Genomic DNA, 14,747 nt, shown 5'->3' with positions numbered 1-14,747 from the left:
CTGTGTCTTTTAAGTTGCTTTTCAAGATTGTATTAGCTACAGAACCAACAATGACAAATTTTTATGAGATTTCCATGTTGGCATTGATGTTAAATCAGGAGCAGTAGGCTAGCTCCTGCCATGCTCCTGCGTACAATAGGTCTGCGTTTCCCGGCGGTACGGTGGTAGCCGACGGCTTGTACCACACTGTCCACAGGACAGCACGTGGTAGAGGCCGTGTGCACAACCTGTACGCAGAGCTTCGAATACACTAGACAGAGTTCGTGTTTCCGTAAATTAGGCATTGAACTTGACAATATAGGCAATAACCAGAATCATCGACCATCGCCTGACAAGTGCACCATAGTCAGCTGTACATGAGTTGCGTGGCGTGGTGAGCAGGTTCCCATGGGTATTTATTTTTTGAAACGCGTACTTCAAAGGTCACGAACTCATTTTGCTGCTACACGGCGCGGCACAGATGATTGTATCGTTTTTGGGCGCATTGAGATACTGTGAAGTAGGTCAACTCGTTCTACATGGCAATTATATGTGAAATATGCAGAATTTATACGCAAACGCGACCTCTGCCAGTTAAGAGCCTGCTCAGCCATTTGCACTTGCATCGACAGATATTGTTGGATCATAATTTTTCAAATGGTTTCTTTTCTTTTTTTTCATTGCGTAATACAGTGGGGATAATGTCAAATTTAGATAGATTGGATTAATTTCGGGAATAAAAACAATGTAATGTCATAAAAGCCAATACCCCAAGAAGTACTTTACAAAATGTGCACGCGAGGCAATTCAGTTCATATCTGGTTACATTGTTCACAATAGGCAAACAAATGATCTAGGTCAAGCCATTCAATACGAAATCAACAAAATCACAGCAGTAATGACATCCATGTACTCAAAATACAAGAAGTGAAAATCAACTTGTTTCAAGCAGCAAGGAGAAATGTTTGTTGAAACAAACAAAATCTGTTTTGATATACATAATGTACGCCGAGAGAAGAAAGACATGGCCTGTTGTATTTGTGAAACTGTCTGCTTTAGCTTGTTGTCTGGCCGTACTTTATTGCACTGACAATCCATTGAAATGGACAAAGGGCTTAGTATGACCTTTTGACCCTGTGACCGGGGCAGGCAACAGCTCAGATGTCTACGAAAGTTGCACCAGACAAGTTTCTGGAATACTGCCAAGAATTGAATAATATTAGGAAGGATCACACCATCCGATCACACAGTTACACTATCTTGTAACCTTTACGAATGACATGCACTCAATAAAATAACATACTGTATGAGCATTTGTTTCGTTACATGATGTAGTTTATCATTATGTCATGTTGTCTATTTTTGGACTTTTCATAGCATTTCAATTTTACTTTCAACCAAGAGAGCTCTGTTATGATGGTCTTCATCCGCACATACCGGTATATACCAGAGTACAGATCAAAGCTACAGTCAAAACATTGCTACATACTTAACAACTTTTAATTATTACTACTTTATTATTTTAAAATTTTATATTCTATTTTTGCACATTTTTCAATAATTATTTATGAGCGTTATTTAAATGTTTGGACAAATGCTTACCAAGGTAAAGAAAAAACAATCCATGAATGATGAGGAAATTACAAATAATCTACAGTAACATTATACACATCACATGACTGCTGTAATGTTTAATTTTATATACGACTTTTTTATGAAGAATACAGCACACTGCTACATTTCCATTTCATGATGTGAAAGTTAAAATGTCATGTTTACTGTTGCTTTCCTGCGTTAAACACGAAATGGTAAAGTCAAGGAAACTATCTTTCATCGTTACTGTACCAGTACTGGCATTGCTATGTATGTGTGAGTATGTACTAAAATATGCCAAGCAAATGCAAAATTTCAAATTCTATGCCCAGACAAAGTAATCATTCCATGTCCTCTATATTTACTTTGCTATATCAATCATTTTTGGAACAAAAATTCTCTTTCAAAAAGTTCTGTAAAATCAGAATATCACATATAAAATTAAAATATACCTTCAATCAGTTTATGAATCTTGATATTTTTATTATGTACATTCAACAAGAATATATTTTGACATGTCAATGAAATATTGGGTTTAGATTAGCATCTTTTATCCAACATGTTTAAACAGAATTAACATTTATCCCACCAAGCCTGTCACATAACTACTTTGTACTTGAAGAAATAAAGTAACGGTTTTTTTCACTGGGCACATACAAGTAATACTGATTACACATTTACACTGTAACAATACCAGTACAGAAGTGAGAATATTATCATGTAATGGAGGTTACCAAGGGATTCCATAGTATTAATTACAGTTAGATTATGACTGAAAAAAATCTTAATTTTTTGTCTGACATCGAGCAAACACTGTGAACTTATCCCAGATGTTACTCAATGTGAAAGTTGAAATGTTTAGTGTGAATTCAATTGCAGCTGTAGTTATTGAAAAGATTCTGTACGACTGATATTACAAGCATACCCTTAATATCATCTACAGACTCATGGTACCTAGATTTCTTGCAAAGGACAGAATATTCAAAATATCTGAGATACAGCTGTTGCATACAGTATGACTCTTTTCAAAATCACAGTGGATTACGATACTGTTAAAACCATGATACATGTACTACAAAATGACACGCAGTATCTACAGTACTTTGCTGTAGATAATGCAATGTACTCATGTACCGCTAAACACTCAATACAATGGCATCATTACATTTGAGTGTGTACTTGTAATAACATAGAGCTCAGTCCTAAATGTGGTCTGGGAGAATAAGGTATTATTGTAGCTGTCTGTTCTTTTGTTAAAGAAACTGATGATAAAGTTTATAGATTGGTTTGGTAGAACAGTATATACAGTAAAACCTTTCTAAACTGAACCATTCAGGGACTGAGAAAATTGCATGGAGAGATGTTTGGTTTACAGAGGTCCTTTGAACATAGAGTTCTATTGGAATGGGAAAAGGGTTTAATTTAGACAGGGTTCAGTATAGAGAGGTTTCACTGTATTACAGACATCATAGGGATTTCATTTGCTTTCAGAGCTTGTGAAAGGGTTTCAACTCTATGTTGCAACGTCTTTAATTGAATGAAGGTCATTTCATGTTCTGGTTCTTCCAAATGAACGACATGTTGCAAGATTAAAGGACAGATATTGGTGCTGGTATGTCATCACCGACACAATATTCATCCAATCTGTCTGTACTGAGTGTGCAAGGAAAGCCATCCACTCCAGGGAAGCTGTTGAAACTAAGATACATACTTTGAACCACTCAATTCATATAACACCATTCTAAACAGTGCTGAGTGTAGAAGAGAAGTGAAAGCAAGTAATTTCAATAATTTACCGGAAGCCTCTTAGATTAGTCTGATATCTCATCCTAGTTTCAAACTCAGATGGGACTGGTGGATGTGAGTTGCTAGTACTAAATAACTTGTATAGACATAACATAAAGTATCATCAAAAGTTTGCTATTAAAGGCTAATCGGTAATAGCCTCCTAAATCATGAATCGTTGACCCACTTTCTATGATGGCTTTGCTTTGTTTTGTTTTGTTTCTTCAAACAACGATTATTTCTACTTTCATAGCATTGGCAGAGTGATTGGACTCAAATATGAATCCGTTGCCGAGGTTGGTGTACTATCTGATGTTAATTCAATCTGATTAAAATAGTAGTGCGACAGCGACAGCGAGAGAATACCGCGTACGCATAAGAAGACGTCGCCGTACTCTACATCTGATGTTAATTCAATCTGATTAAAATCAGATGTAGAGTACAGCGACTTCTTCTTAATGTTTCACGGTATTCTCTCGCTGTCGCCTCGTAGTGCGACAGCGACGGCGAGAGGATACCGCTTACGCATAAGAAGACGTCGCCATATTCTACATCTGATTTTAATCAGATAGATGTTAATGTTATCATAAATGTATCTAGTCATTGTAATCTTCCTATAAATGGACAAGATGTTTTGGAGCACATATTTATTTGTCAGTTGATCACTATCTCCATCCTTCTAATTTAAGGGTTCATTTAAGGTACACATCTATAACTTTGTAGAAACCATTACAAAAGTACACATCTATAACTTTGTAGAAACCATTACAAAAGTACACATCTATAACTTTGTAGAAACCATTACAAAAGACTGTAAATACTTCAAAGTATCTCTACCATTCGTATAATATATGTACTTTCTTTAAAATGTTTTACTGTTTTATAAATGTCACAATGATTCACAGACCATATTCTATCCAAGGGACTGTCAGTTATTTAGTTTGAAGGACAACTATCTTATGCTACATATTTGCTGGAGGTTGAAATATGAGAAATATGATGTAATGTTGGTCATTTAATCTTTGAAAAATACTGATACTTCCCATTGCTACACACTTCAGGTATTGAAAGCAGCATTATCATGTATTCTAGTGTGTCAATGTATTCCAGAGTATTAACCTGTACTGTACCATGAATGAAGGAATATCACTTTAGTAAAGTACGGTAAGTGGTTGGTCAACTCAAACACCACCATAAAATTTGCAATACATACCATACTTACTAGGAATGAATCAGCTTGTAATAAGTTGTACAAAAGAGGAATAAATGATACATAAATCTGTTCTACGAATTAATCCAAACTTTTGCAATGATGATGAGGTTGCTACAAGGCTAAATCTCTTCTAAGCCATATCTTTATCATTCTAGCAAAGGTTAATCCATGCAGGCCTGACTTTCCATTAACACACCTGAATTACACATATATATTATATATAGAGGTTCAGGCCTTTAAACATTAAGTTTGGTCATGGTGTATGCAATCACTAAATGCAATGCAAAGTGTGTGTAATTTGCACAAAGTTTGAACTCTGAACTTTTGAACTTTGACCTGCCATAAAATGGGCAAACTGTTTTACATGTAAATCGGAAACAACTCTCACAAAGGTTAAATGAGAAAAATTTCTCACTGCTTTTCTATGACTTTAGAGTAAAGGAACAGCTTCTGTTGAGGCATTAGTTTAAAATGTTTCTGCCATGAATTACTCCAAGCCTCCACTTAAATTATCAACTATAGTCACTCCCTTAAGCAAGTTTACAGAACAACCATGAGCACTCTCTTTGAAGAACATCAACTAAATCTATTGATATCATGAAACGTCTTTAAACAAGGCAAATCATGAATGAATCCAATCTGATTAAAATCAGATGTACACCTTTCCATCTTTACTTGTTCTTAGCTGTTTTCATCAGCTGATAGTCACTTCATTATCAGATCTAAGAACAACATAGAACAAGCTACGGTGGAAACATCTGGTCGCTATCTTTGCATATGATTTCCATCAGATTTGGCCAAATCTTGTCACTTCAATTACTTGGGCAGTTTCCAATCTCAGCTGATATTGAACTATCGTTCGTATATTACACGTTAAAGGTTACACAGGTTCAAAGGTCAATTTTAGCAATATTTTTATTTCAAATTTCGAACCCCTGACACGTGGCCTTTCTTTTGGCGAAAAGTGTTGGGTCACATCGTACCGGGAAATTCCTGAAATATTACTAAAATATAGCAAACTATCAGCTACACCGCGTGCCGATTACAGACGACGATATCTTTGATAAACACGCAGAGATTATGTATAGGCTTGGCGGTATAGTGCGCATGCGCTCTCTTCAACGCTATGCTCAGCGTTCTGAACTCAGCAGGTATCGGTACCGCAAACACGTCCAGCAGACCAAAGCCGGCGCTCAGTACCGTCGAAAAAACAAGCGAGGGCCACAAAAGCGAACCTGAAAAAAGACGGCAACATGCGCAAAGGTCTTTTTAAATGTAAAACAGTCCAACTTTGGCTCATACTGCACTGTAACAGCGATCAAGAACGTAGTGGAGAGTCATATTTGGCTGAGGACGCAGTCGTTAACGGAGACGTGCTCAGTTCAACAACAATGAAAGTATTTGACACGCTGCTTTTCGAACATAGTAGGCTACGCTGATTGTGTACCCGAGTCTTGAAATTAGCCTGAGGGAGATGAAACTTCTCTTAGTTGCGATAATTGGCTGTACATGCTTGGTGTTAGTATCATATTCATCGTATCGTTTCATCTTTCTATCGTGCAGCCTTTTTGTCTCCCGATTACAGAAACCTTGAGCAACACCATACCTGACAACGCGACATACACACATAATGCAGATTCACAAGAGCAAGTTCACCGATCTGCTAATTTTTCAAAACGAAATGCTAATATTTTTTTTATTTCATGCCTTTTCTTTCTTTAAATATAACCCAAAAATTAAATTACGTCAAAGTACACGTGGATTGCGAGAGTTCACAAATGATTCTTGTGTTGTCTGAACTTGTCCATTACCCGCAGACTCCACAGCTGCTAGCTGATCTGTGACTGAACGTAAAACAAACCCGGCTCAACTTCTTGAAGTGCTGAAACTAGCAATTTTTGCTATATGAGGTTGATTTCACGCAAGGCAAACATATACTCAGAAAATGTTAGCAAGGATTTTGTATTCATGCTTTGCAGAACATCAATAAGTGTCTGAAAGGCACTGCATACGACGACCCATCAGCATCAGTGACAGACCAGACAACGATCTGTCCGGTCAGCATTAGTTATGTTATACAGTGGTGAGATTAGCGGTGCATAGAATTTCTACTTACGATGAATAAAGAATTGGTGACAAAATATGGTCAGTCATCAAAAGTTTGATTAAAAGAAAAAATCTCTGAAATAATTATGCGTGCGCTGGTATTGCACAAGTCGAGTGACGCCACTGTAGACTAATCGATATTCTGTCTCTCGGAACACGCTGTCGATGATAGCCTGCACTGTTCTACGCTACGGCGTGAGTATTAGTTTGATAAAATCGGTACAAGAACACACATATATAAAGTTTGAAAAAATAACACGAGTCAATCTCTCCCGTCGTAACGAAGGGCGACAAGTTTGCAGCGCGGTGCAAAAGCTAAGAAAATACATTTTTTCAACAGATCTAGACATTTTATGTTGTCAAGAGTTACATGTGTTCGTCTCATCTTGAGGTAGGAAAACTAGTAACTGACGGACATCCCGTTCGCACAGATGTCGGCGTTAACATGAACTTGACAATCACTTTTCACAAAGAACATGCAATTTGCCGATCGCGAGACAGGAAGTAGACAACTTGAGTCAAGAACAAGTGAATGCCTGACGCGATCGCGCGACGACAGCACACAGGTCTCGATCCGATAGACTATTTTACACAAGTTTCGACATCTTCATCTTGACCGTGAACTCTGGTAACCAGATTGTAACCGTTGAGACAACAGTATACAGTTAATCTACTAGTTAAACGTTCGAAAAATGGATTAAATCGCTAATTACCCTTCTGTGTTTGTTGTGTAAATACCACCCACTGCTGGCACTAAGCATTTGCCAGTTCAGTGTATAATTTCTTTCTATTTTCACACAATCTGCAATCCCAAACATGTTCTAAATTCCCAAAACTGACGCTTAATATTTCAACTTAGTCCTTCGTGTAATAAAATTCGCAGAAAATAGTGCGCGAGTCGGACTTCTTGGCCACAATGTGTGATGCATAGGTCGTTTACACAAATCGTCGATTTTCTCAGTTCCGTTTTTGGCAGTGCGTACATTATTCAAATAAGTATAAGTCGGCGGCGCCTGGACAGATTAGCCTGATTTTTCACCTGTGGACAGTGAATGAATATATCTGAAAGACCGTGTCTCAGATTTCTGATAAAAGGCCTGGAAGTGAAGATATCGTGACAAACGTGAACAAAGGCCGATAATTTATGCAAAAATCGTCAAGTTGACACTTTGAAGGCTCATTGTGCGAAAACAAAAGCGAATTTCAAAAATCTGGGACACTGTTTTTTGCCCAGTATACCTAGCTGTCGATTGCCGTAAACATATCACCAAGGCCAATTGGAGTTTGTACTTACACTTTTTTGAGTAAAAAACTAAAAAACACATGTTTTGAGTAAAACAACTGTATGCGCACTGTTTTTGAAAAACTAACAAATTTTCTGAACTCTTCGGTGACCGAGCAGATAAAAAAAGTATCACATGTCGGGTGTGTGACCACTTCTTCTAAGTGAAAATGCGGATTGAAAATACGTGTCCATGAACCTGAGTCACTACCTTAAAGGTTACACTGTGTGAAAGGAATGAATGTGGAGAAGCATGCATTTTTTCGCTGAAACTCACATAGTCCAAATTGCTGAAGTAGAACTGCAGTACATGTTATTACCTCCATGCAGGTACAAGACAAACACTTTGATATGTTAAAGTGCCAATAACTGCAAATGTGCAATAAACTGATCTCAAAATATCCCCGTTTTCTAAGAGTTCTCTTTGAATAAGACCCATTAAAGACTGAATAAGTGTATAACACTGTCATAAGTGTCGAAAGTGGCATGTAAATTCAAACGTTTTAACATCATTTTAGATTTCCCGCCATTTTCAAAAACTAATCATGTGACAAAGAAAATAAAGATTACTACAACAAAATGTTGACCACCGTGTGCTGTGCATTCAAGTAAATGGCATCATGCTTGTTCCTTTTATGATCACAACATGTATGTACAGGAAATACTGCTTTTTGTACTTTTCTGTGGGGACGCCATTTTATGAGTGCGGCACCCGTTTATTATTTAACCCGTTAAAACACGTAGGCATGGTCAAAATCTGCGAGCAGTGATATTTCTATCCAAGTCCTCCAGTTAGCACATTAACACAAACCAAATGTGGTTTGAAAATAAAATCATAAAAATAATGCATAAAATTCGCAGCTATTGGGGCTTTAAAGCACCAATAACTGGCAAACTGCATGATAGTGGACCTCTCTAAGACTCTTGGACACATGTAAGGAACAGGTGAAGGGAATGATATTATATGTAGCTCAGAAAAGTTTTTACTTCAAAACTCGATGTGGTGTTAGAGAACAGCCATAATCATGTTAAACTTCAAGTTGCAGGACCGAACGAAATGGAAACCATTTCATTGATGTTAAAAAACATTTGACCTCCATGTGGAAACCAGGGTCATAACACCGCCAGAGGCACATGGAGTGTCCAATGCAGTTTAATACTCCCAGCACCTGTGACCACAGCATTCGAAACGAGAGGGCAGACTTACACAAAATTAGCATATGTATAGCCAAGGTCACCAATAGGTCACTGAACTCACCAGCGACTCGTGTAAGCGTACGTGTGAATTGCAGTCAACCCGATACAATGCAAAGCTTTCCGTACTACTATTACCATGTCTGACACTTTCACTTCGTGGTTGTCATGTGTTTTGTTCTTCGTGTTTGTTAAAGATGCATGCTTGTTTGTCACGGAACTCTGCTGCAGTGTATATAATATAATTCTCGGCACTGCATTCTACTTGCAAAACTGACTATCAATATCCAACTACCGATGCTACTCGCTCGAAATCCTCGTTGCGCTCATTTCAGTCACTTCCCAAAAGGCATTAGATCGGACATAATTTCCCAACTGTTTCAAGGGTGTCAAACCCTTCTAATGCTTCTTGCATGGCAAAGTTTAAGAGTAAAATGTGACATGTACTATGTTTGCTTTGTACAATCTTTCAGTGAAGCTCTTCACTGACACACACTCACGCTCATACTAACGTGGCACAAATTGAGTGGAATTTGTATTTCAAGTCAGGGAATCTCCAATATTGATATCGTTAACATTAGAATATATTGAATAGGGCCATACCGTCACTCATTTCTGCATATATGTCGAGAGAGCGTTATAAAACCTTAAATATGTTCAGCTTCTTACCTTGGCTGGCTGCCATCTTGAACCGGCGTGAACAGAGACACAGATTACCATGTAATGAATAGCGCATGCCCAGTCCACATAACAGAGAGGTGATGGGATAGTCTGACAGACGAGTTCAAACGTCGGACAACCACATGTCTGCCATGCCAGTTGTCTGTAGTAAAGATTACTTTTTCCATGTAGCCTTTCAGTTCAAAGATTGCAGTCGATGTTAGACGGCGTTTTTTTATGTTGAAATGGAAATGCGGAAATGGTTTGCAGCTTACATTGTGCGCCTGAAGGTCAAAACCAATCCGCGAGGAGGAAATAAAAGAACAACTTTTTACATGTATATTTGCTCTCTTGCATTGACTGCAAAAACAAAACTATGGTAGGCCTATATCGTTCTTTCTCACTATAGCAGAGCACATTTACAAGCGTGGATATGCATAAACGACTTCAGTAGAAATAAAGGGGTGTAAGCTCGAACCAAAAAGCTGAGCCAAAAAGTAACTGCCTAATGGTAGTACAGGGGACTATTAGGCCTATTAAAAGGTTAACGATAAAAGTAAACAAAAACAAACAAAACAAATAGACAATCAGTGGACAATTAACATACAGACAAGAAACGCGATAAAAAGACAACGAAGAAGTAGACCTAAATTATGTCAATGACAAATATAGATCACTGACTGAAGACTGGTGAGACTTCAAATCAATACACGTATGTAATCGCCCTACTGTAGAATGGTCCTCCTACAGAGAGAGAGAGAGAGAGAGAGAGAGAGAGAGAGAGAGAGAATTCTATAGCAGGGTGATTTAAGCCTTCGTTGATTAGAACTTGAAGTCTCACTATTCCTGTGCAGAACATATTTTCAACAGTCCCCTGTGATCTATTCCGCTCTTGGACTATGCGTCCCATATTACGTATATGGGACGCATAGTCCAAGAGCGAAAATCGAACGTCGAAGATGACATGGTGGCACAATCCCTATAGGAAATAGCCATTTGGATTCCTGACTTGGTTTTCTCAAGCATATGTACACACGTCTATGGGGCGCATCGTCCAAGAGCGGAATAGATCAAAGGGGACTGTGATATTTTCATGAAGTTTTGCAGCCAGTGTTCTTTATAGTTTGTTCACGGTTACTCCCCGCCTCCCCGTTGACAGCGATTACTATCTACGCGCTTTTTGTACGGGAAATTTTCAACCTCTTTCCCGGCATACCTGTCCCCGGCAGCCCATTGAATGCAACTCCAATCGTCACGATTTAAGTTCGGGAAATTTGTAGCCCTTTAGCACATCTGTTATCCAATCGCCGCCATCCGACAATCAAAAACCTGTCTTTGTGGTACCGAACATTGTCAGTCTTTTACCGGACAATCAGTTACCATGGTCCCGCCGCTGACATTCTTATTCTCGCACTTATGTACGGAAAATTGTCTGTTCTTCATCGGATACACCTGTCACCGAGTCCCGCCGTCGCACTTTCTAGTCCGAGCCAAATTAGTGGTCGTTATTGCCAAGCCTTTACTGAGCACGTTTGTCGCCATATTCCCTATACTCGACAACATAGCCTTATACATGACATCCGCTCTGTCAAGACTTGGTTTGACCATGGATGTAAAAAACATCCATGGTTTGACCACTCAGGAGCAGTACGAGACTTTCTTAAGCTTCTATCAGCACGGCCGTCAACTGCCTCCGGGAAGATATTAAATCCCCGATGAACCAGCCAGTTCTACACATGGATAGGCATTTCTGCCATTTAATTTTTGCTGAATCAATAAAAGGTAAATATAGTTTAAAAAAGGAAATCAATCTTAATTGATGTTTGGCATGGTAAAAATATTTCCATCCGCGCTAAATGTAGACGCAAAATAAAATTTGTATATTTTTGTCTTTATTTACTTTTCTGACGGAAGATTGGTAGTACTGCAGCGGCATACTTGTCGGCTTCTGCCTGTTTATGACCATTGAAATTCCCGCACTTTAGGTACGGAAGATAGTAAGCTGTTTGCCGGGCACTTATCGCAAGCTGCCCGCTCAGAGTCATTCAATTTCAAGGACCTTAGGTACGGCAGATTGTCAATCCTTTTTCGGGTAAAACTTTCGCTAACTGCCCGCTGAAAGCCATTCCAATCCACATTCTTTGGTACGGAAAATGTCGACCCTTTTTCGGGCACACCTGTGGTCTGCTGCCCGTTGACAGCGATTCCTATCTTCGCGCTTTTTTGTACGGGAAATTTTCAACCTCTTTCACGGCAACCCTGTCCCCGGGCCGGTAGCCTATTCAATGCTATTTCAATCGTCGCACTTTAAGTACGGGAAATTTGTCGCCCCTTTAATCAGCACATCTGTTGTCAAATCGCTGCCATCCAACATTCAAATACCCGTATTTGTGGTACCGAAGATTACTACATGTAGTTTCACTGTTTTTACCGGACAATAAGTTACCCTGGTCCCCCGCTGCTGACATTCTTATTCACGCACTTATGTACAGAAAATTGTCAGCTCTTTACACGTGTCAGAAAATTCCCGCCGCCCGACTTTCTAGTTCTAGCCAAATTTAGTGGTCGGTATTGCCAAACTTTAACCGAACATATTTGTCGCCTAATTCCCGATATACGACAACATACATTTGTTCTGTCAAGACTTGATTTGACCACTCAGGAGGAGTACGAGACTTTCTTAAGCTTCTATCAGCACGGCCGTCAACTGCCTCCGGGAAGATATTAAATCCCCGATGAACCAGCCAGTTCTACACATCGATAGGCATTTCTGCCATTTAATTTTTGCTGGCATTGAAGGTAAATTTCGTTTAAAAAAGAAAATCAATTTAAATTGATGTTTCTCAGGTAAAGATATATCCATCTGCGCTAAATGTGGACGCAGAATAAAATTTGTATATTTTTTGTCTTATTTACTTTATGGCGGGAGATGGTAGTACTGCAGCTGCATACTTGTCGGCTCCTACCTGTTTATGACCATTGAAATTCCCACACTTTAGGTACGGAAGATAGTCAGCTGTTTGCCGGGCACTTATCGTAAGCTGCCCGCTCAGAGTCATTCAATTTCAGGGACCTTGGGTACTGCAGATTGTCAATCCTTTTTCGGTAAAGCTTTTGCTAACTGCCCGCTGAAAGTCATTCCAATCCACATTCTTTGGTACGAAAAATGTCGACACTTTTCGGGCACACCTGTGGTCTGCCGCCCGTTGACAGCGATTCCTATCTACGCACTTTTTGTTAGGGACTTTTCAACCTCTTTCCCGGCATACCTGTCCCCGGCAGCCCATTCAATGCAATTCTAATCGCCGAACTTTAAATACCCGTACTTGTGGTACCGAACATTGTCAGTCTTTTACCGGACAATCAGTTACCCTGGTCCTGCAGCTGCCATCTTTATTCACGCACTTATGTACGGAAAATTGTCAGCTCTATACACGTGTCAGAAAATTCCCGCCGCCCGATTTTCTAGTTCTAGCCAAATTTAGTGGTCGGTATAGCGCATTTGTCGCCTAATTCCCGATATACGACAACATACATCCGTACTGTCAAGACTTGGTTTGACCACTCAGGAGCAGTACGAGACTTTCTTAAGCTTCTATCAGCACACCCGTCAACTGCTTCGGGTAAGATATTAAAAGCCCAGAAGAACCGTGCCAGTCCCACACATAGATATTTCCATCTGCGCTAAATTGGATGCAGAATAAAATTTGTACATTTTTGTCTATATTTACTTTTCTGACGGGAGATACGTAGTACTGCAGCGGCATACTTGTCGGCATTTGCCTGTTTATGACCATTGAAATGCCCGCACTTTAGGTACTGAAGATAATCAGCACTTATCGCAAGCTGCCCGCTAAGAGTCATTCAGTTTCAGGGACCTTTGGTACGGCAGATTGTCAATCCTTTTTCGGGTAAAACTTTCGCTAACTGCCCGCTGAAAGCCATTCCAATCCACATTCTTTGGTACGGAAAATGTCGACACTTTTTCGGGCACACCTGTGGTCTGCTGCCCCGCCGAGGGTTATCTACCCCACCATAACCGTCGTTTGTTTACTTGTTTACTTGTTTGCTTTATTTGTTTCTCTCAGATTTCCCCTTTCGTGTCGTATGTTGTTTGTTCGTTTGTTTTTGCGTTTACTTGTTTATAATATGGATTGAGCCCCTGCGACAGTAGACGCAGTCCGTTACTTTTCAACACCGTGACGTCAACGGGGAGACATGCTAAAATTTACCAAAGTGTTAGGTGACCTATAGCGGAAAGTAACAATATTAGAAACTATGACTACCCATAAATATATAAAACAAGAGAATTGCAAAAAAAAAAAAAAGTAGATGAGCTCAAATTTGCTGATGTAACCAACATTACTACAACATCCAATTTTTCCAAATTAGTTTAAATATGTTGATATTGAAATTCAAAGTGGCAGCCGGGCCTGCGTTAACGCTAGAGAGAAATAAAATTTGCGATGTAAAAAATATCGCTTACTTCAGAAGCTTAGAGAACGCAAATGTGTCGCCAAGGCGCATTCAACGTTGACTTTTAAGAATCATAACTTCAAGTAGGCCATAGACCTATCGAGGGTCTATGAGTAGGCCTATACCAGCTCAGTGCAGTCGCCAGCTTCATCGACATAGGCCTGAACACAGTCCCTAGAGGGACTGTGGCCTAAAGATGACATGCTGCGACATGTAATTCTATTAAATGACGAAATTATTTATACCTATTCTTTATCCAGACATCCCTCCCCAAATCAAAATTATGAAATTATACTTACGACATGTGTTGCATCATAATTCTTTAATATTTTCAACTAATTTACGGGTACAATGACATTTTAATTGAATTCTTATGATGCGATGATCTCGTTATCTCTTTGTGAATCATAGTGTTGGAAGGCAGACAACAAAATTGCTAAAGATGTAACTGAAAAATAG

At 39.1% G+C, this 14,747-nt stretch overlaps 1 protein-coding gene across 3 annotated transcripts in view; it reads right to left on the bottom strand.

The window, feature by feature from the left end:
* LOC139118380 (glycogenin-1-like) overlaps window positions 1–9,891 on the bottom strand; it is a 73,769-nt gene extending 63,878 nt beyond the window's left edge. For all 3 annotated transcript variants that reach the window (XR_011548690.1, XM_070681676.1, XM_070681677.1), the window contains exon 1: window positions 9,822–9,891. Coding sequence is in view for 2 of the 3 variants with exons in the window: in XM_070681676.1 (XP_070537777.1) it covers window positions 9,822–9,888 (67 nt within the window). In the remaining variant the exon portion in view is untranslated. The remainder of the gene's footprint in view (window positions 1–9,821) is intronic.
* Window positions 9,892–14,747: the final 4,856 nt, after the last annotated feature.

This window comes from Ptychodera flava, chromosome 19 (assembly GCF_041260155.1).
Source record: "Ptychodera flava strain L36383 chromosome 19, AS_Pfla_20210202, whole genome shotgun sequence".
Taxonomy (NCBI): Eukaryota; Metazoa; Hemichordata; class Enteropneusta; family Ptychoderidae; genus Ptychodera; species Ptychodera flava.
Note: the sequence above shows the minus strand (reverse complement) of the source record. Positions and strands in the feature narration are given on the sequence as shown.